The sequence below is a fragment of the Cervus canadensis genome, chromosome 18, assembly GCF_019320065.1.
Source record: "Cervus canadensis isolate Bull #8, Minnesota chromosome 18, ASM1932006v1, whole genome shotgun sequence".
Classification (NCBI taxonomy): domain Eukaryota; kingdom Metazoa; phylum Chordata; class Mammalia; order Artiodactyla; family Cervidae; genus Cervus; species Cervus canadensis.
This window is the reverse complement of record NC_057403.1, coordinates 25,224,539-25,247,022: the sequence shown is the minus strand read 5'-3', so window position 1 is coordinate 25,247,022 and position 22,484 is coordinate 25,224,539. Positions and strand designations below refer to the sequence as shown.

At 37.0% G+C, this 22,484-nt stretch overlaps 1 protein-coding gene across 2 annotated transcripts; it reads left to right on the top strand.

Moving 5' to 3' along the window:
• The first annotated feature begins 539 nt into the window (after nucleotides 1-539).
• On the top strand, nucleotides 540-21,587 carry LOC122421421 (zinc finger protein 607-like). 2 transcript variants are annotated; one of them, XM_043437432.1, is made up of 5 exons: nucleotides 540-757; nucleotides 6,086-6,168; nucleotides 9,769-9,895; nucleotides 10,969-11,064; nucleotides 19,593-21,587. In XM_043437432.1, the coding sequence occupies exons 2-5, from the start codon at nucleotides 6,160-6,162 to the stop codon at nucleotides 20,636-20,638; spliced, it is 1,278 nt and encodes a 425-aa protein (XP_043293367.1). In that variant the 5' UTR covers nucleotides 540-757; nucleotides 6,086-6,159; the 3' UTR covers nucleotides 20,639-21,587. The 2 variants fall into 2 exon arrangements, with proteins under 2 accessions (XP_043293367.1, XP_043293366.1); XM_043437431.1 differs by having other exon boundaries at nucleotides 10,966-11,064.
• The last annotated feature ends 897 nt before the right edge of the window (nucleotides 21,588-22,484 follow it).

Sequence of the window (22,484 nt, the reverse complement as noted above, 5' to 3'; positions counted from 1 at the left end):
TTCCGCGGACAGAGGAGCCTGGCAGGCTACAAGTCCATGGAGTCGCAAAGAGTCAGTCGACTGAGCAAACACACACACACACACACACACACACACACACACACACTCTTTATCCAGCTTTTCTCACCTGGAAACACGGCTTTGCTAATTACACTATATTACACAATATAGTATAATACACCCTTTGTAACCTCGGAGACTTCAGCTGTAAAAACGACAGGAATTACTTACTATCTGTGGCATTTTGAGTGGAAAGAGCCTTGTAGGGAAGGGAGAGTTTGTTTGGATTATGAACCCACCTTCCAGATCTTCCACTCCTGGCCCTCAGGGTCATATTACTGACTTAATTGTGCAGAACTCTCATAAGCAGGCTTGAAGCCTGGGAAAAGAAGAGCCCCTCAGTCCACTGCTCCCAGTTCTCTGATCTGGTCCCATTCGGACACGCCTCCTCCCGGCCCCTGGACCCGCTGGACACGCCCCCTACCTCACGTCCCGCCCCCGTCTTTGAGAAGTTTGAGCTGCGCAGGCGTAGTCCGGCGGTCACTCCCAGAAGTCTCCCGGCCCCACCCGGCGGCTACTTTTAAGTTTTACGACGTGGAGCCTCACGTCGCACAATCGACCAGGTGACTTTGGCCCCTGGTTCTTTTCCCGTATCCCATGTTGCAAACTGCGCGTGAGTGGCACCGTCTGAGGAGGAATCCAGCGTGGGTTGCCGCGGAGACGACTGTGCAGACTTAGCCAGAGCCCGCTAGGGACGGTGAGTGGCGGTGGGAGTGGGGTTGCGGGAGGCGCTCAAAGCGTGGACCGCCCGAGCGCCGCCGCGCGTGTCCGCCCGTCCCCTCGGGGCTGTGGGCGCTTGAGCAGCGGGGTTGAGGGGGCGCTGGGTTTTCTCTCTCTTTTAGGGTGAGTGCGATTGTGAGACTGAGAGGTGCGCGTTCGTTTTGTGTGACGGAGACACCGAGTGAGTGTTCTTTCTGTGAACGTGGATTACACAGAGCTCTTTGTCCCCGCCGCTGCTTCCAGGCTTCTCTCAAACATGTATGTCTCCCAAAGAATGTGGGCGCTGTTGGGAAATCTGTTTTTGAGTCCTGCAAGACACCTTCCAGCAATAAAGTACATACCGGCTGCTGAGATCGGAATTTTAAAATCTAGAATTGTCCCTGAGGCCAGGGTTCTGAGAGGCCACTTTGTAGCAAGGGGCCTGAGAGTCTGTCCTGGTCGCTGCCCACCCAAAATTGTAAATTCCCCCATTTCTCCTGCCGTCCAGAACTTTAAATAGCCTCCAGCACACTGTGTGCCTGCCAAAAGTTGTATTAATAATTAAATAATGTCCAGCTGTCAAAAGGCTGTTATTAAAAAAAGAATTGCCCCTGAGACAGGTTCCTACCCCTATCCTTCCTCGGATTACCCTTCCTGGAAGTTCTCTGGGGTTTATTTATACATTTGAGTATGAAAGCATTTCTTGAGCTCAGACGGCAGAAACCTGCTATGAGCCTTGATACAGATTCCACAGTCCTGCTTAATTTTGGTTTTATGTATGAGATCACGGCGGATTTAGTAGCTTTAAAGGATGGAAGACAATAAATGCTTAACATTGTCTTTATTGTGGTGTCATTCACCCTTCAGATTTCTATAAATCAATGACGAAAATATGAAGTTAATGTGATGAGTGCTTCTATATCAAAGGGCTGCTGCTGCTACTGCTGCTAAGTCACTTCAGTCGTGTCCGACTCTATGTGACCCCATAGACGGCAGCCCACCAGGCTCCGCCATCCCTGGGATTCTCCAGGCGAGAACAATGGAGTGGGTTGCCATTTCCTTCTCCAATGCATGAAAGTGAAAAGTGAAAGTGAAGACACTGAGTCGTGTCCGACTCTTCGCGACCCCATGGACTGCAGCCCACCAGGCTCCTCCATCCATGGGATTTTGCAGGCAAGAGTACTGGAGTGGGGTGCCATTGCCTTCTCCTATATCAAAGGGCTAGGTGGAGCTGATTTTCCAGTGTTCTGATCCAGGGGTCCTTTGTGTTTGGGGGCTTACAAGGGACCACAAACTCTTTGTAATTGTCTAGAATTACCGCATATATTTGTAAAAATGCATTTTTCAAAGGTGTGCATAACCTTAACAGATTAGACTTGGGTAACTGATCTGCAATGAAAGATTTTTATACTTTTGGATGATTTTTCACAAAATTAATGATTATACAAATGGAATGGTTAAGAAAATCACAGGACATCCACGAGTTAAAATATTATATAGATAATAAAATTCCTGTTCATAAGAATTAGTCATTACAGGAAAAGAATGGCTATGATCTAATGTTGAGCAATCTTAATATACTGTAGTTATAAAACAGTAGTCAAGAAAATTTGAAAGCAGCAGCTCATTTTATTTTTTTTTTAGCAGTTCATTTTAAAAAGAGAATTTTGTAAAAACTTTTGCAAGGATTGTAGACAAAATGATAATTGGTTTTTCAGAGAAGAATGAAAGTGTTCAGCTACATTTACTGAGCATTTTCTATGTACCCAGAACTTTTCTATCTACTTGGTATACATGTTCACATTAATTTGTGAAGGCAGTTTCCCTTTGCGTTGATGTTAGAGTGTTTATGGTGAAATGTCTCTAATTATCATCAGTGCAATACAGCTAAAGGGTATTCAGGAAGTGAATATACTTAAGTGGTATTTTAATCATGTTGAGTTTTTCATCATAGGTCTGAATTAACAAATCTTTTTAATGAGGAAAATACAGCCTCTTTCCAAAGTCATGTCTATAAATATTTTAATACTTTGAGATATCTTTATATTTTATTTATGATAATGGAATTAATACAGGTTTACTGCCAAAAAATAAGCCTGTGTTCACTTCCTTAAGGAACTTATTGAGAAGAAAGCAAGGATATTCCATAATCTCCCTAGAGATAATCACTTTAACATTTTGGTGTGTATATATATATATTTTTTATTCTATTTTGTGTGGCTTTGTTTTGGCAGAATAAAATTGATCAAGTAAAGGAGACAAATGAGTCCAACTCATAGTTCAAAAAATCTAATCTAATCCAGTAATAGATTTCTTTATACCCTGTATATGTAAGGAGAAGAGGGAAGGGCAGAGAATCTTGTGTGAAAAGCATTACAAACAGTTATGCCTTTTATTTATTACAAATGTTATTTGAAACAATTACCAGGGCACCATATTACTAAGGGAGACATCTTTTCAGAGTTAATAACTTAGAAGTTTTAGCGTACTTTCTGAAAAAATAACATTAATCTCTAATTTCCAGGTGTCTTGCAAGTACAAGCAATATTTACAAACATAGTTGTTATGCTAGAAAATAAAGATAATGTTTATAAATATTTATGTAAATATGTGAAGAATAAAATTGATTCTCCAGTTGTATTCTCAATTTTATCATACTATTCTTTGAACTGGTTTATGATTCTGAAAAGTTTTTCTTACTCTCTGTGGCTGCTGCAGACTGAGGAAACGCATAGTTTCTCTTTTCTTGTCTAATAATCTCTCTTTTTTAAAATAATGATTTTATAAAGCAGAAATCTATTTTCTCAAATGTAGCTCCTAAAATTTTATTAAATATTAGAATTATAAGAAAGAGGAAGCTCAAGAAGCACAAGTTTTAATATAATAAAACCAGGAAGCATCAGAATTAACTTGTTTTTATAATGAAATATTAAGGAATATGGAATGATTTTCTTCTTCAGTAATGATAGAAAATTTACATTAGTCATCATGATGTACAGTTTAGTATGTATATGGATTATTTTGCCTAGTCTTCAAAATAGTTATATATGATTTTTTTTATCCTTACTTTGCTGATGAGGAAATCAGCATTGAAATGTTTTTCTTAATTTCAGTGGGATGCCACCTCCTAAATTATGCATGCCTTCTTCACTGAGCAATTCTTTAAATATTGTTTTCCATTAGTTATATGGTTTAATATCATCCTTATTAAGAATTGCATGGCATATATGTCACAATATAGCAGACTATAATATATTTAACCTTTTTGCTTGCAGTGAGATTTTAATGTTTTTAATTGTGGACCATCAAAAATTATTCTCTGATGAACATCCTTGTGTATAAACTTTATAAATTTATATAGTTATTTCCTTTAAAATTTTTTGAAAAGTGGTATTTTGTAGTAAAAAAAATCATACTTCTTTTAATTGTTTAAAATATGCCAGACCTGGAAAGTAGAATATTTGAGGTAGTGTAATTACTAAAGACATAATTGCTTCCTTCAGAGCACTTATAATCTGTGAAGGAATTTAAAACCTGAATAGGAATAGGGCTTTCCTGGTGATTCAGTGGTTAAGAATCCACCTGGCAATGCAGAAGACATAGGTTCAATCCCTGGTCCAGGAAGATTCCCACATGCCTTGGAGCAACTAAGCTGGTGTGCCACAACTACTGAGCCTGTGCTCTAGGGCCTCGCAAGCCACAGCTACTGAAGCCCATGCTCCACAACAAGAGAAACCATTGCAATGAGAAGCCTGCACACCGCAACTAGAGAATAGCCTGCAACTAGAGAAAAGCCAGTGCCACAGCAAAGACTCAGCACAGACAAAAACAAATAAATAAATAAATTTTTAAAAATTAAAAAACAATCTGAATAGGGATAATTATAAGGTAGTAACTGATAAAGGCCACTGGTGAGAGTTAAGTGACCTGCCTAAAGGAGACATCTGGGTGACTGTAGTGACAGTAAGAATATAAACAAGTAATACTGAGCACATGGGATCTGTATGGCAATATAAGTGGATATTTTTACTATAACCTTTATATCTTGTAGATGTCATTCTAGTATGAGATGTATAGCAAAATTATAGGTAAAATAATTCAGTAGCTTTCTGGAGGGTATCATGACAAAACTGACTGGTTCAGAAACAAAAATTCTTCTGTCAAAAAGATCTGAAATAAAGATGCATTGAGACTGTCAGCACTTCACAAAAGAGATTACTCAGGGACTGTTCCCAAGTTTTTTGTAGCCAAAATTCCCACATAACTTAGAAAAAAGTATAAAATGAGATATTAGGATCCAAAGGAAACAAAAGCCATTTAGTAAAATAATGTGAATTTAAAGAAGAAAGAACTTTTGGGAAGTCTTCACCTTAAGTTAAAAAAATCTTTCAAATTCCTATGTAAATTGTTACAATGATTATGAGGTAACCTTTTAAAAGAAACAAGATCTAAGCAAAAAGATAGGGATTGCTTATGTCAAATTCTGATCACGGCAAAGGTGTATTTTATGTCTTCAGTAGTCTTATTTGATTGTTTCATGTATGGACTAAAAACAATTGAATACACAGTGATTCATTTCTAAAGACATCCCCACAAAAAAAAAAACAATGCAAAACATAACCAAAAATATAAGAGCTCTTAGTATGTAGACATACAAATTTCTAGACATTTCTATCTTCTGTTTTATGATTGTCATTCTTTTCTCTGTATTGATTAATATGCTGCTATATTTTATAAATAGAAATACATTAAACTTGACTTTTCTATGGATGTAAATGAAACATTTTCCACTTCGTTAAATATTCTTCCCAATTTAACATTTAATGACTACTTTGTATTCTAGTATACTGTTGGTCTGTCATATATTTAACTAATAAGGTTTGCTGGACTTAGAATGCTGAACATTTCTTGTCCATCTCTAATATTTTGATCAACTGCAACCACTTTCAAGGCCACAAAGAGGTTTTAATTTGGATTACATAACCTCTTTTCTGTCTTGAAGTTCGCAATGGAAAGAGGAAGATCTGCTCAGAGCAAGACACAGCTGCCCAATCTCAGATTCATATCAATCTGATCACAATGGTACATTGGTCATAAAATTTTCTACTGAAGTATCTGGGTCTGGGTTTCAATGCAGAAGTGACTCTGCAGCTGAAGCCTCTGGGAAATGAGTGAGGAATGCATTTGTCCAGAATCCTAACTTATCCAAGTTGGGTGTGATGGGAAGTGATTAGGAATCTGGAATGGAAGAGCATAAATGGTGATATTAACTGAAGCCCAGTGTGGAAACCCTAAAGCACATCTGAAAGTCTTTCTCTTCTCCCAGGTCTGTGTTTTTTGGACTTGGCTTTTCTGATAGAGAAGCCCAGAGGACTGATCAGCTCTTACAGGTCTAAAACCATGGCCCATGTAAGTTAATGTTTCTCTTCTCATTGAAATATATGTGTGTTTTTTAGGTCATGTAAGCATTTTCATTAATTTTCCTGAAGTTTCCTAAGAGAAAGTTTGTGCAAATAACCTGTTTCCTAAATAAATAAATAACCTGTTTCCTAACTATTGTTCCAGAGAAATATGAGGTCAGATTACCTAGCACTGTCTCTGTTTGGCCCATTCGAAACTAGTGTTCATATCATTATTTCCCAGATTATTCAGTATATTTTAAGTGCCCATTTTTCAATTAAGGGCAGTGATGGAATAATGGGGCTTAAAGTTCTTTGAAGTAAAGATTTATGCTGTGCAGGTCAGATTTCTAGCTTGAAGTAGAGGCAGTTCAGTTTAGTCACTCACTTGAGTCCGACTCTTTGCGACCCCATGGACTGCAGCACACCAGGCCTCCCTGTCCATCACCAACTCCTGGAGTTTACTCAAACTCATGTCCATTGAGTCGGTGATGCCATCCAGCCATCTCATCCTCTGTCGCCCCTTCTCCTCCTGCCTTCAATCTTTCCCAGCATGAGTCTTTTCCAATGAGTCAGTTCTTTGCATCAGGTGGCCAAAGTATTGGAGTTTCAGCTTCAGCATCACTCCTTCCAATGAATAGTCAGGACTGATTTCCTTTAGGAGATAGAGATAGTGGTTCTATTTAACTATCCATGGTAAGACTTTGATGTTTTCCACAGATGTGAGATTTCCAGGTAGATGAGGTGGAATTTTTCATTGAATGACCTGAATCTTAATGTGGTATGAAATTCTTGCTTTCTGTGGATTAGGTTATGATCGGGGCTTTTAACATGGCAATCATGGATTTGCTAGGAAAGCCATGAGACATAAATACTAAGGCTATTTTGTTGTTGAATGAGACATGCTACATTTGTGTAACATCTGTATATTGACCAGCCTTCTTCAGTATCATTTACATCAAATGAGTTATCTTTTACTGCATAATTAATTCCTCTGAAATTAATTAATTTAATTAATTACTCTGTATCTTAAAGCAGCAAACATTTATCTCACAGTTTCAGTCAGTCAGCTATTGAGATGTGGCTTAGCTTGACTCTTCTGCTCTGGGTCTCTTACAGGGTTATCAACGTGTTGGTCAGGTTTGCAGTCATTTTAAAGACCAACTCTGAGTGGATCTGCATCCAAGCTCACTGAAGTGGTTGTTGACTTGATGCAACAAGATGGCTATTGGATTGAGGGCCTCACTTCCTCAGTAGCTGTTGCCTGGCAGCTGTTCTTGGTTTATTGTTATGTGGGCCTCTCCTTAGAGCAGCTCACAACATGGTAGCTGGCTTCCACGGAGTGAGCAAGTGAGACTGCAAGAGAGAATAAGCAATGTGGAAATCATAGCTTTTTATAAGCTAACGTCAAACATGACATTCCATCACTGTTCTATATTCTGTTCTATCAGAAATAATTCTCTCAGTTCAGCTCACATTCAAAGGGAGAGGATTACATGAGGACAAAAATTCCAGGAAATGGAGATTATTGGTAATCAATAAAGTTACCTGCCACACTCAGAATAAGGAACACGTTCAGTGAGAAATGGTAGATGACAACAACAATGCATATCAATATATGTAGTTGGTGAAAACAGGACCTTAGAATTGTGGGAAACTTTCCAAATGTTGTGTATCTAATTGTGTAAATGATTAAATCTGATTTACTTATAAAATACAATGTCATATACCAAAATAATACATGGATTTATTGAACAAAGCAAAAATGCTTATGGCAATATCTAACATAATGAAGTACTTATTGCTTATTTCAAATCCTGAAAGATGATGCTATTAAAGTGCTGCAGTCAATATGCCAGCAAATCTGGAAAACTCAGCAGTGGCCATAGGACTGGAAAAGGTCAATTTTCATTCCAATCCCAAAGAAGGGCAATGCCAAAGAATGTTCAAACTACCGCAAAATTGCACTCGTTTCACATGCTAGCAAAGTAATGCTCAAAATCCTCCAAGCTAGGCTTCAACGATATGTGAACCGAGAGCTTCCAGATATACAAGCTGGATTTAGAAAATGCAGAGGAACCAAAGATCAAATTGCCATCTGTTGGATCATAGAAAAAGCTAGAGAATCTAGAAAAACATCTACATCTTCTTCATTGACTACACTAAAGATTTTGTATAGATCACAATAAACTGTGCAAAATTCTTAAAGAGATGGAAATACCAGACCACCTTACCTGCCTCCTGCAAAACCTGTATGCAGGTCAAGAAGCAACAGTTAGAACCAGACATGGAACAATGGACTGGTTCAAAATTGGGAAAGGAGTATGACAAGACTGTATATTGTCACCCTGCTTACTTAACTTATATGCAGAGTACATCATGCGAAATGCCAGGCTAGGTGAAGCACAAGACGGAATCAAGATTGCCAGGAGAAATACCAGTAACTTCAGATATGCAGATGACACCGCCCTTACGACAGAAAGTGAAGAAGAAATAAAGAGCCTCTTGATGAAGGGGAAAAGAGGAGAGTGAAAAAGCTGGCTTAAAATGCAACATTCAAAAAAAAAAAGATTATGGCATATAATGCCATCACTTCATGGCAAATAGGTGGAGGACCAATGCAAGCAGTGACAGACTTTATTTTCGTGGGCTGCAAAATCACTGTAGATGGAGACAACAGTCATGAAATTAAAAGACATTTGCTCTTTGGAAGAAAAGCAATGACAATCCTACACAGCATATTAAAAAGCAGAGACATTACTTTGCTGACAAATGTCCAGCTAATCAAAGCTATGATTTCCCCAGTAGTCATGTGTGGATGTGAGAGCTGGACAACAAAAAAGGCTAAGTGACAAAGAATTGATAACCTTCAAACTGTGGTGCTGGTGAAGATTCTTGAGAGTCCCTTGTACTGCAAGGAGATCCAACAAGTCCATCCTAAAGGAAATTAGTCCTGAATATTGATTGGAAGGACTGATGCTGAAGCTGAAGCTCCAATACTTTGGCTACCTGATGTGAAGAGCTGACTCTTTGGAAAAGACTCCTGCTGGGAAAGATTGAAGGCAGAAGGAGAAGGGGGTGACAGAGGATGAGATGGTTGGATGGCATCACCGACTCGATGGACATGAGTTTGAGCAAACTCCGGGAGATGGTGAAGGACAGAGAAGCCTGGCATGCTGCAGTCCATGCAGTCACAAAGAGTCAGACATGACTGGGCGACTGAACAACAATGCTTGAAGGAAGTCTTAATTTTATGCAACCCAGTTTTCTAAAATTTGAAGAAATATTTATTGAGAATTTTTGAGGCAGATACTATTTGAACATTATTCTTGTGTAGGCTTTTTAATTTAGGAGGGAAACATTATTATTTTGTCCATTTCCAAATGGTTCAGATATTTAGAAGTATCCAGAGTATGGAAGACATTCGCCCTGTGTCAGCAGGCTTCTTAAAAAATACATATACATTGTGCTTCGGTTTCCTTCCACATTCTAGATTGTCAAGACTGACAATCTAGTAATCATGCTTTCATTTTCTCTTTTCCTGCAGAAAAGTCCATCAATTCCTCTGCTTCTACAGTTTCTTCAGTGACACATGTATTTATGGTTTCAGGGATCATTGACATTCAGTGATGTGGCCATAGGATTCTCTCAGCAGGAGTGGGAATGCCTGGATCCTGTTCAGAAGACTTTGTACCGGGATGTGATGATGGAGAACTATGGTAACTTGGTCTCACTGGGTACGTTCATCAGCCTCAAATAATTTAGGTTAATTTAGAATCTGCTCTATAGGCTATGTATTTTTTCCACTGTGATTTACAGGGCTGCCTTTCAAGAAACTAACTAAATTTGTTTTCCCTCTTTCCCAAAAAGTTGCTAAGCTTTGTCAGGTTAGAAATGGCAGCACCATTAAATACCTTAATCTTCCCTATCCTTCAATCATACTTATATCTCCATGTGTTCTCTTTTTGTATTTGCATCTCTTCCATAATGACCAAGCAGCTAAATTAGAAATTTGTGGCATATATTGTACAACATGGTCAAAGGATCCAAGTTTTTTGTTCATTTGTGTTCCAAACTGCTCTAATACTTCATTTTATGATTTGAAACAGTTTTAGGGATATTAGCTTATCACAGGGCCCTGAATTGCTCTCAGAGCCTCCACAGTTTGTATGATAATGGGTTGGATAATTGGAATTTATTTAAAATTGTACCAAAAGCAGTTCATTTCCTAAAACAAAAGTCTTCATCTGATTTGTGGCTGAAAGTTGTGATTGGTGAAAATTACATTCAAAATGGAATGAGTATCTTATAGCTGTCTTTTCTTGTGTCCTCTAGTGATACTAGAGCATAAGAATAAAATTAATAGTTAACATTTTGATTACTGTGTAGTAATCGTTATTCTAGGTACATTATGTGGTTTAACTTATTAAAATAACTTGAGTATTAACTGATTTAATTCCCACAACAGTACTATTATCCCCATTTTATAAAGGAGAATACTGAAGTGCAGTGGGTTTAAATGAATTGTTCAAGGTTATGCCAAAGGCAGGAATTGATTCCAGGCTTCAGAGTATCTTTTTAACCACATTATGCTTGATCTCTAGAGTTAGAAGACATATGAGTTTGAATTTTAAACACAGCAAAACAAAAACTTTACCTTACCAACTGATCTCTGTTCTTTAATTCTCTCATTCTTCTCTAAAATAGTCAATATCATTATGAAATCTTTTATAATCATAATTATAATTTTAATCTTGGCTAGTTGCAATTTATTTCTCCATCCTGTGGCATTCTTTTTTCTTTAAAGCAGGCCATTCCATTTCTAAGCCAAATGTAATTACCTTACTGGAGCAAGGAAAAGAGCCCTGGCTAGTTGTGAGAGAAGAAACAAGAAGTTGGTGTACAGGTAAGAGCCAGGCAGGCAGAAGACATCTGTGTAAGTGATAGCCCAGGTGGTATGCACTTGGTAAACATATCCTTGAAACATTAGTTGGAAAGTTTCCTTCTGGTGATGTGTGCTAAGTTGCTGCAGTCAAGTCCAACTCTTTGTGACCCCGTGAACTGTAGCTCACCAGGATCCTCTGTCCATGGCATTTCTGAGCCAAGATTACTGGAGTGGGTTACCAGATCCTCCAGGGGATCTTCCTGACCCAGGGATCAAACCTGAGTCTCCTGCATTGCAGGTGGATTCTTTACCGACTGAGCCACCAAGGAAGCCCAGAAACTGCATGTTTAACAATCTTAGAAAGTTTACATTGCTCCATTCCACTTACTCCATATCCTTTTCTTTTTTTTTTTTTTCCATATCCTTTTCAACACTTGATCTTGTCAGTCACTTAAATTCTAGATACTACAGTTGGTATGTAGTAGTATCTTAGTGGTTTTAATTTGCATTTCCATGATGACTAATGATCTTGAGTTTCTTTCATTTACTGATCATTCATATTTTTAGGAGTATTTGTTCAAATCTTTACCCATTTGAAATCATTATTTTCTTACACTTGAGGGGTAACTGTTCTTTATTTTGCAACAGAAGGAAGTTGTTTTGGAACATTAAAAACATTTTCCCCACAATTTCTCTTACCTATTTTATTAATATCTTAGAAGGAGTTTAAAAATTTTTATATATTCCAATTTATCAAATTCCTCTTTTATGATTTTTTTTTTGTATACTATAAAAGAAATCTTTGCCTACCCCAAGGTGGCAAAGTTTTTTCCCTACTTTTTCTTGACCTTTTTTAAGTTTTGCTTTTACATTTAGTTCTGTATTCATTTTGAGTTAATTTATTACTACAGTGTGAGTAGGGTTCAGGACTACCGGTTTTCCTATGGATACAGTTATTCTAGCACCATTTTTTAAAAAAGGAATTTCCTTTCCCCTTTGGATTGCTTTGGCACCCCATTGGGTTATATGTGTGTGTGTCTGTTTCTGGCCTCTGTTGTGTTCTTCATGTTGGCATAGAAAGTGAGAATCTTGAGGTAGATTTTTTCATTTGTGACCTTTGTTGAATTGAGGTAGTTTTATTTTGTTCCTAGTTTGCTGCTTTCTTTTTTGTTGTTGTTTGTTTTTTCTATGAATGGGCATTCAATTTTGTCAAATGCTTTATCTGAGTCTATTAAAAATTTTTTTCAAAACTTGACATTTCTTGTGTCTCCTCGTAATCCTTCCTCCTCTGTCTCCTTTCAACTTCCCTAGGTAAGCACTGATCTACTTTCTACTTTCTATCACAATTGAGTTGATTGCATTTTCTGTAGTTTTACATAAACATGATAGTGTGAAGTTTTCCATCTTCCTTTAGTCAGTGTAATTATGTTGAAGTTCATCATGTTGCTATTTGTATTTTACTGTTTATTGCTCAGTACTATACCAGTATTTGATTATACCGTAGTTTGTTTCTTCATTATTTGTTGATGGACATTTTTGGTTTTTAGCAATAACAAGTTAAGATGCTGTAGACATTTGTTTACAAGTTTTTGAATGGACATATGCTTTCATTTCTTTAGGCTAAATACCGAGCAGTTGAATGCCTAGATTATATGGGATGTGTATGATTAAATGTGTAAGATTTAAAATTCAAATTTATTTATTTATTTTTGGCCATGCTGGGTCCTTGCTGAGGCTCAAGGGCTCTCTCTAGTTGCAGTGCGTGGCTTCTCACTGTGGTGGCTTCTCTTGTTGCAGAGCATGGGCTCTAGGGTGTGGGTTTCAGTAGTTGTGGCTCACAGGCTTAGTTGCCTGGTGGCATGTGGAATCTTCCTTGATCAGGGATTGTACCTGCGTCCCCTGCATTGGCAGGTGGATTCTTAACCACTGGACCACCAAGGAAGTCCAAGATTTTAAATTTAGATAAATAAAATTATATATTTAAATTTGTAAGAAACTTTTGTAGAGTTTTTATACCATTTCACATCTCCACCAGCTCTAAGAGAAGGGTGGATCCTCCATATCTTATGAACAATTGGTATGATCAGTCTTTTCAATTTTGGCCTTTCAAATAAGTATATAGTGGCATTTTGTTGTGGCTTAAATCTGATTCTCTGTAATGGCTAATGATATTGAGTATCTTATTTACTGTTTCTTTGGTACAGTATCTTTTAAAATCTTTTCTCTGTTTTCTTATTGAACTTGTAAGTTACTTTTCATATTCTACATTAAAATATAATGTTTTTAATATTCTTTTTCATTGTGATTTTTCTTTTCATTCTTGTAGCAGTATGTTTTAGAGAACAGAAGTTTTTAACTTTCACAAAATTGAGTTTACCTATTTATTCTTTATGAATCATGACTTTTGGTGTATCTAAGAATTCTCCTTGCTGTCCAAGGGACTCTTAAGAGTCTTCGTCAACACCACAGTTCAAAAGCATCAATTCTTTGGCACTCAGGCTTTCTTTATAGTCCAACTCTCACATCCATACATGACTACTGGAAAAACCATAGCTTTGACTAGACTGACCTTTGTTGGCAAAGTAATGTCTCTGCTTTTTAATATGCTGTCTAGGTTGACCATAACTTTTCTTCCAAGGAGCAAGCGTCTTTTAATTTCATGGATGCAGTCACTATCTGCAGTGATTTTGGAGCCCCCAAAAATAAAGTCTGTCACTGTTTCCACTGTTTCCGAATCTATTTGCCATGAGTTTTAGGCCAACTTTTCACTCTCCTCTTTCACTTTCATCAAGAGGCTCTTTAGTTCTTCTTTACTTTCTGCCATAAGTGTGGTGTCATCTGCATATCTGAGGTTATTGTTATTTCCCCCGGCAGTCTTGATTCCAGTTTGTGCTTCATCCAGTCCAGCATTTCTCATGATGTACTCTGCATATAAGTTAAGTAAGCAGGGAGACAATATACAGCCTTGACGTACTTCTTTCCCGATTTGGAACCAGTCTGTTGTTCCATGTTCAATTCTAACTGTTGCTTCTAGACCTGCATATAGATTTCTCAGGAGGCAGGTCAGGTGGTCTGGTATTCCAGCCAGTCCATCCTAAAGGAAATTGGTCCTGAATATTCATTGGAAGGACTGATACTGAAGCTGAAACTCTGATACACTGGCCACCTGATGTGAAGAACTGACTCATTTGAAAAGACCCTGAAGCTGGGAAAGATTGAAGGTGGGAGGAAAAGGGGACAACAGAGGATGAGATGGTTGGATGGCATCACCGACTCAATGGACATGAGTTTGAGTAAACTCCAGGAGTTGGTGATGGATGAGGAGGCCTGGCATGCTGCAGTCCATGGGATCACAGAGTCGGACACGACTGAGTGACTGAACTGAATTGAACTGAGCTGAAGAATTCTTTGCCTAGCCCAAGGTCACACATTTTTTTCCTGTTTTCTTCTAGAAGTTGCACATTTTTGTTTAATGTTCAGGTCTGTGATCCGTTTTTTATTTCATTTTTATTTATGAAAGTCTGCATTCTCTTTTTCTTTTTCCTTTTTGGCATATGGGTATCCCAGTTGTTCCTGCATCATTTCTTTATTCACTATTGCCTTTGAAATGATGAAAGTAAAATTTTCACATATGTATTGATCTATTTCTGATAATCTGTTCCATTGGTTATATGTCAATTTGATGTGTCTTGCTGATTACATATCTTCATAAGTCTTATAATTAAGTAGTGTTATTTAGTTCTTTTTTTTTTTTATATTTCTTTATTTAGTTCTTTTATTACAGTCTTTTCAAAATTTATTCTAGATTTCCTTATAAATTTTAGGATCAGCTTGTCAGTTTCATCATAGACAACAAAAATGTCTGCTAGGACTTTTTAATGAAATTACATTAAATCTATAAATCAATTCAGCAATAATTATTGACATCTTAATAATACCAAGTTTTACATCCCATGAACATGATATATCTCTCCATTTATTTATTTATTCATATTTCTCAGCAGTGTTTTGTAGTTTATAGTGTACAGGTCTTACACATATTTTTTGAGATATATCCCTCATGATATCCTGTTTTTGGTACTACTTTAAAGTTTTTAAAATTTGAATTCCTGAGTGTTCTCTCATATTTATTGTACATGTTGATTGTATATGCTTCAGCCTTGCTAAACTGAGTTATTATCTTCTAGTAGCTGTTTTGTAGATTACATTTGACTTTCTACATGTGTGATTAAGTAATCTTGATGAGTGACATTTTTGTTTCTTAGCTTTTTTCCTGCATGCCTTTATTTATTTTCTTGACTTGCTGCACTGCCTGGAACTTCTAGTCCAATGTTGAATAGAAGTGCTGAGACCATAACTTTTTATTGTTCCTGATCATATGTGGTAGGCATAATTCTCTCACCATTGGATATGATGTTAGCTGTGGGTTTTTGGCAGATGATCTTTATTAGGATAAGTTCTTTTTTTCTCGTTTGCTGTAATTTTTTTTTTAGATTTTCTTTAATGTGAACTATTTTTTTTGAAGTCTTTATTGAATTTGTTACAATATTGTTTCTGTTGTTTATGTTACCGTTTTTTGCCTGCAAAACATGTGGGATCTTAGCTTCCCAACCAGGGGTTGAACCCACACCCCCTGCATTGGAAGTCGAATTCTTAACCATTGGATCACCAAGAAAGTCCCTGCTGTGAGTTTTTATGAGGGACAGATATGACTTTTATTAAATGCTTTAAAAAAATTTTTTTAGACATAATCCATATGGGTTTTCTAGTTAATTATATTGATGGAATTTTCAAATATTAAACCAGTCTTGTATTCCTGAGATTGATCATTGATATGGTCTGAATGTTTCTATACCCCAGTATGCACGTATTGAAATCCTAACCCCAAAAGATAATGGCATTTGGAGGAAAAGCCCTTGGAATTTGCTTAGGGCATGAAGGTAGAGCCCTCATGAGTAGAATTAGTGTTCTTATTAAGAATTTCCACACAGATTCCTAACCCCTTACACTGTATGAGAATGCATTGAGAGGGTACTGGCTATGAACTAGGAAGAAGGCCTTTCCCAGAATATGATCATACTGGTCCCTTGATCTTGGACTTCTCAGCCTTTGGAACTGTGAGAAATAAATTTCTGTGTTTATGAGCTACCCAGGGTATTTTTTGTTACAGTAGCCCAAATGGACTAAGACAGGCATAATGTATTATCTTTTTTATATGTTGATCAATTCTGTTAAGATAGTGTTCAGTATTTTGCATATATGTTTACAAAGCCTTCCCAGATGGTTCAGTGATAATCCACCTGCCAAGCAGGACCTGCCAAGCAGGTTCAATCCCTGGGTCAGGAAGATTCCCTGGGGAAGGAAATGGCAACCCACTCCATTATTCTTGCTGGGTAATTCCATGGACAGAGGAGCCTGGCAGGCTACAGTCCATAGGGTCACAGAGTTGGACATGACTGATCAGCTAAGCATGCACACAAATATATTTACAAGATTTTATACTGTGTAATTTTCACTTCTTATGATGTTTTTCTCCTGTTTGGTATCAGAATAACCAGCTGCATAGAGTGATTCACTCCTCAATTTTCTGAAAGAGTTTGTTTAGAATTGGTAGTACTTCTTCACTAAGTATTTGAAACAATTCACCAGTGAAATCACTTGTGCTTGTAATTTTCTTTGTGGGGAGGTTTTCAAATTGTTTTGTAGGTATAGTGTTGCCACACTGATTTATATACTCATGCACATGTCATTGTTGGTAAGGGTGAATGTTGTACTGATCCATACCCAAACAGGCTTCCCTGATAGCTCAGGTGGTAAAGAATCCGCCTGCAGTGCAGGAGACCCGGGTTCGATCCCTGGGTTGGGAAGATCCCCTGGAGAAGGAAAAGGCTACCCACTCCAGTATTCTGGCCTGGAGAATTCCATGGACTGTATAGTCCTTGGGGTCTCAACAAGTTGGACATGACTGAGCGCCTTTCACTTTCACATACCCAGATACCAAATTAAGAAATCTCCTTTTCTGGCTATTTTTGTCCCAGCGTTCCCCCCTTGCTTTCTAGTTTGTCAGTGCTCCCTTTCATTCATTGTTCTTATAGCCAGAAATATTGTGGAGTTTCTGTTGGAATTTTTGTAGCCCATGCTTACCCCACAATAACTGGGACCTGCCCTTGAAACATGGACATGAAAATGACTTAAGCAAGAAACTCAGCTCAGTCTCAGCTGCTTTGTAAAGTCTAACTCCTTTCCAAAGCCCTCATCATTTATTTACAGCCTTTATGTAGTTAATTTTTAATGTTTTGTCAAGTGTTAATTGTTGAAGTCAGTGAGAAAGGGGGCAGGCCATAGGAACTTCATGCTGCCATACTGGTACTAGAACTTCTTCGATTAGAGTTATTTAATGATGAGAAACAATTTTTATCTCAACAATTTTTATCTCTTGTATCACTGCTGATTCATTGCTTTTTATCTCATGGTTTTTACCTGTCACAGTCATTTTTATGCCACTATTTTTTTTTTATTTTTTGGCCAGGTTAAACTTTCTAAGCCTTTGAATTCTTCCTCTCTTTTTGGCATAAGAGTCTAAATTTTCCCTTTGTCCAGCTATGCTGTATCCATTTTTTTAGATCTAGATATTGAGAAATTACAGTACAGGTGTTAAAATATGTTTATTACTCCTTTTTTTCCTGGCAGCTTTTTTTCTATTTCTTCTGTAGCATCTGATTGGTTTAGGCTTTCTCTTCTGTGGTCAGTTTTGATAAATTTTCTTAGAAAGTAATCCATACTTTCAAAAGTAGTCATGTAGTATGATTCATACAAATTATACCTTACAGTTTAAATAAATTCCTGTTTCTTTTAATTCCTCTGGTGGTTCTTGTTTTCCTCTTATTATTATTTGTTTTTAATTGTCTTTTTTAATTGATTTATGTAACACTTCTTATAATGATTTTTTAAAAACACCAGCTCTTTATTTGTTAATGCTACTGTTTTCTAACTCATTATGTTCTACTTTTATCTTTATTTTACTGCCCTCCTCTACTTTGTTGTTTGTTGTTTATTTTTTACATATTAGGCTTTGAGTCTCAAATCACTTTTTTGTAGAGATAATTATTTTAGGTTTTGAGTTCTCTGCCTGGTGATACAATGCCCAAGATTCAGATATGGGCTTGTTTTCTGTGTGGTCCACTTAATAGAATTCTTTTATTTTAGTTTTTCCTTCCTGTCGTGATCTAGCCTTTTTGGAGAAAGCATTTTCATTTCCACATGAAAGCTCTTTTGGTTTCTAGTATTTATTAATTTCCATTGTTATCAATTTTGAAGCATGTTGTTAATATTCTTTCAATTTTTTATACACATACCACACCATACACTAGTTACAAGAAGATATTTTTTGCCCTCAACTCATAGCCTCCTCATTAAACACTTTGTATTTTGATCAAGATACTTCACAGAGACTTTATCATTCAGCCCCCAACTGCTAATTGTTTTTCATATAATTATTGGTGCTCTTCTAGACTCTTTTGTATAATTCAAGTTCCCTCTTTTGCCCAAAGTCCCTAAATGTTCAAAATACTACATGACTTGTAGGTATACCTGGTATATATCAGAGAACTGATTGACAAACTTTTCTGGGGATGACCAGAATGGTTGATGATGATGATGTGATGTTTAGTCGCTAAGTTGTATCCAACTCTTATGACCCCATGGACAGTAGCCTGCCAGGCTCTTCTGTCCCTGGGATTTCCCAGGCAAGAATACTGGAATGGGTTGCTATTTCAGTCTCCAGAAGATCTTCCCAAACAAGGGATCGAATCCATGTCTCCTGCATTGGTAGGCAGATACTTTACCATCAGGGTAAAGCCTTGATCAGAATGGTTGGCCTTGGTTAGAAAGGAAAGCTAGAGAGGACCTGAGAAAAGCTATGAAGGAATGAATGAGATTGAACATCTATAAGGATGATAAATAATAAAGTGTCAGGGGAGGAGTAACTAAGCAAAGACCCTCAGTATCTTAATTTATTATGAAGAATAAATAAAAGCACATGTGGCTATGCACAGAGGTAAAGAGTCACAGTGGTGGAAATGAATATTTTTAGAGGAATTGTAATTAAAGACTGATCAGGTATAAATAATTGCCTTTTGAAATTTTATATATGTACATATTTATATTTTAGATAGAAATGGTATTTAGAGATGGCTGATACTGGCTCTCTAGGGACAAGATTTTGCATATCATCCTAAGTCTAGTTTCAGTTACATTACACTGATAGCTTGAAATTGCCTGTGGTGGGACTGTTTACACCATAGACATTGGCAAACACTATAAATCAGGGCTGGATGTGTCTGTGTGTGTCTTTGTAGAGCTGGTTGTTAAACATTTACCAGCACTGTACTGCATAAACTTACTTTTTCTGAGCCCTCCTTTTAAATTTTCAAGTTTTATAACTATTTTAGAGTTCTTTAAACCATCTCTACTGGGTGAAATTTTCAGTTTTTCTCTTAATTCTATAAAATGTTTTGTGGTCAAAGGAACTTTTTTCTTATTTGTTTTAGATTTGGACTCAAGATATGAAATAACCAGCAATGGAAAAGCATACATTTATAAAAAACGTTCATCTCTTACTCTACATCACAGAATTGGTAATGGAGAGAAACCATATGAATGTAAGGAATGTGGGAAGGCCTTTAGTCGTCTTACAGACCTAAAAGTACATCAAGTAATTCATACCGGTGAGAAACCGTATGAATGTAAGGAATGTGGGAAGGCCTTTAGTCGTCCTACAGATTTAAAAGTACATCAAGTAATTCACACTGGTGAGAAACCATATGAATGTAAGGAATGTGGGAAGGCTTTTAGTCGTCTTACAGACTTTAAAGTACATAAGAGAATTCATACTGGTGAGAAACCCTATGAATGTGAACAGTGTGGGAAGGCTTTTAGTCGTGCTTCCAACCTTGCTCAACATGCCAGAGTTCATACTGGTGAGAAATCCTATGAATGTAAGGAATGTGGGAAGGCCTTCAGTGATGTTGGAACACTTAAAATACATCAGAGAATTCATACTGGTGAGAAACCGTATGAATGTAAGGAATGTGGGAAGGCCTTTAGTCAAGCCTCAAACCTCATACAACATGACAGGATTCATACTGGTGAAAAGCCCTATGAGTGTAAAGACTGTGGGAAGGCCTTTAGTCATGCTTCACATCTTGTTAGACATGAGAGAATTCATACTGGTAAGAAACCCTATGAATGTAAGGAGTGTGGGAAGGCTTTTAGGAGTAGCCATCAACTTACTATACACCATAGATTTCATACTGGTGAGAAACCGTATGAATGTGAGGCATGTGGGAAGGCCTTTAGTGTGTATGGACGACTTACTCGACATCAGAGTATTCACAGTGGTGAGAGACCTTTTGAATGTAACAAATGTGGGAAGTGCTTTAGGCTCAGTTCAAGCCTTAAAGTACACCAGAGTATTCATACTGGTGAAAAACCCTTTGAATGCCACAAATGTGGGAAGTCCTTTAGGCTTAGTTCAATGCTTAAGGTACATCACAGAATTCACACTGGAGAGAGACTTTGTGGGATATATGTGTAGTAGACAGTGGAATTATACAACTTGTAATGAAGAGAATGTGAGAAGGATTTTATATGGTTCAGTTCTTATAAGGCATCAAATATTTAGGAACTCCTTGGAATTCTAGCAACATTTGAAGTTTTTCAGTTATGACCCAAATACTGTTCACCTCCAGAGAATTTATATTGTACTTTATGTTAACAAGTCTTTTATGGCATTCCCCTTTTGTTATTATTCACTGAGTGACCAAGCTCTTTGGCCAACGTTGCAAAGCAGATAAGTGCCTCCAGTTCCCTGGTTGTGGAATTAAGATCCAGCAAGCCATGCAGCATGGCCAAAAAAGGAAAAAAGAAAAATAAAAACCTCCCAATAAAGAAAAGTCCTATGCCTGGTGGCTTCACTGGTGAATTTAAACAAGAACTAATACCAGTCTTTCTCAAACTTTTCAAAAAAATTGAAGAGGAGGGAATACTTCCTAACTGATACTGTGAGACCAGTGCAACCCTGTTAACAAAACTACTAAAAAACCACTACAGTAAAGAAAACTACAGAGCAATGTCTCTTATGATCAAAGTACTGGCAAACAGAATTCTGCAGCATATTAAAAGGATTGTACACAATCACCAAATGGATTTATTCCTAGAATGCAAGCATGGTTCATCATATGAAAGTTCACCAATGTAATATGGCACATCAGCAAAATGAAGGAAAAAACATGATCATGTCAACCGATATAGAAAAAGCATTTGACAAAATTCAACACCCCTTTATAATAAAAACACTCAACAAAATAGGAATAGAAGGAAATCATCTCCATTGTAACAATAGGTATATATGAAATTATCTCCACATAATAAAAGCTATATGGAGAGAACAGCATCGAAACATGTATATTATCTATGGTGAAACAGATCACCAGCCCAGGTTGGGTGCATGAGACAAGTGCTTGGGCCTGGTGCACTGGGAAGACCCAGAGGAATCGGGTGGAGAGGGAGGTGGGAGGGGGGATCGGGATGGGGAATACATGTAAATCCATGGCTGATTCATGTCAATGTATGACAAAAACCCACTACAATATTGTAAAGTAATTAGCTTCCAACTAATAAAAATAAATGAAAATAAAATAAAGCTATATGAAAGACCAATAGGAAGCATAATACTTGATAAAAGACAAGATTTTTATCTAACATCAAGAAACAAGACAAGCATGTCTGCTTGTACCACTTCTATTCAACACAGCACTGAAAAGTCTCTGCAGATCATTATGCAAGAAAAACAAACGCATCCAAATTGGAGAGGAAAAAGTAAAATGATCTCTGTTATTCGGTGACATGATGTTATATGTAGAAAACCCTTAAAAGACTACAAAAGAAATCTGTTAGATTTGATAAATGAACTCAGCAAAGTTTCAGGATGCAAAGTCAACATGTAAAAATCAGTTGCATTTCTGTACATTAACAAAAAACAAAATTAAAAGGAAATTTCAAAAACAAGTCCATTTATAATAGCATCAAAAAGGATGAAATAGTGAAATTAACCAAGGAAGTAAAAATACAATGAAAGCTACAAAATAAGAAATTATAGAAGACGTAAATAAATGGAGAAACATCCCATGTTCATAGATTAGAAGACACTGTTATTAAAATGCCAGTGCTACCCAAAGCAATCTACAAATTCAAAGCAATCCCAGTCAAAACCCCAATGATGCTTTTTACAGAAATACAAAACCCCACACTGAAATTCAAATGGAATCTCAAAAGGATCTCTAGTCGCCAAAACAATCTTGAAAAGAACAAATCTAGAGGACTCACATTTCCTGATTTCAAAACTTACTATGAAACTTCAGTAATCAAAACAGTGTGGTATC

Coding starts and splice junctions, on each gene's coding strand:
- LOC122421421 (XM_043437431.1), top strand. Junction 9,896..10,965: donor TGGTAACTTGGTCTCACTGG/GTACGTTCATCA, acceptor TTTTCTTTAAAG/CAGGCCATTCCATTTCTAAG. Junction 11,065..19,592: donor AACAAGAAGTTGGTGTACAG/GTAAGAGCCAGG, acceptor TATTTGTTTTAG/ATTTGGACTCAAGATATGAA.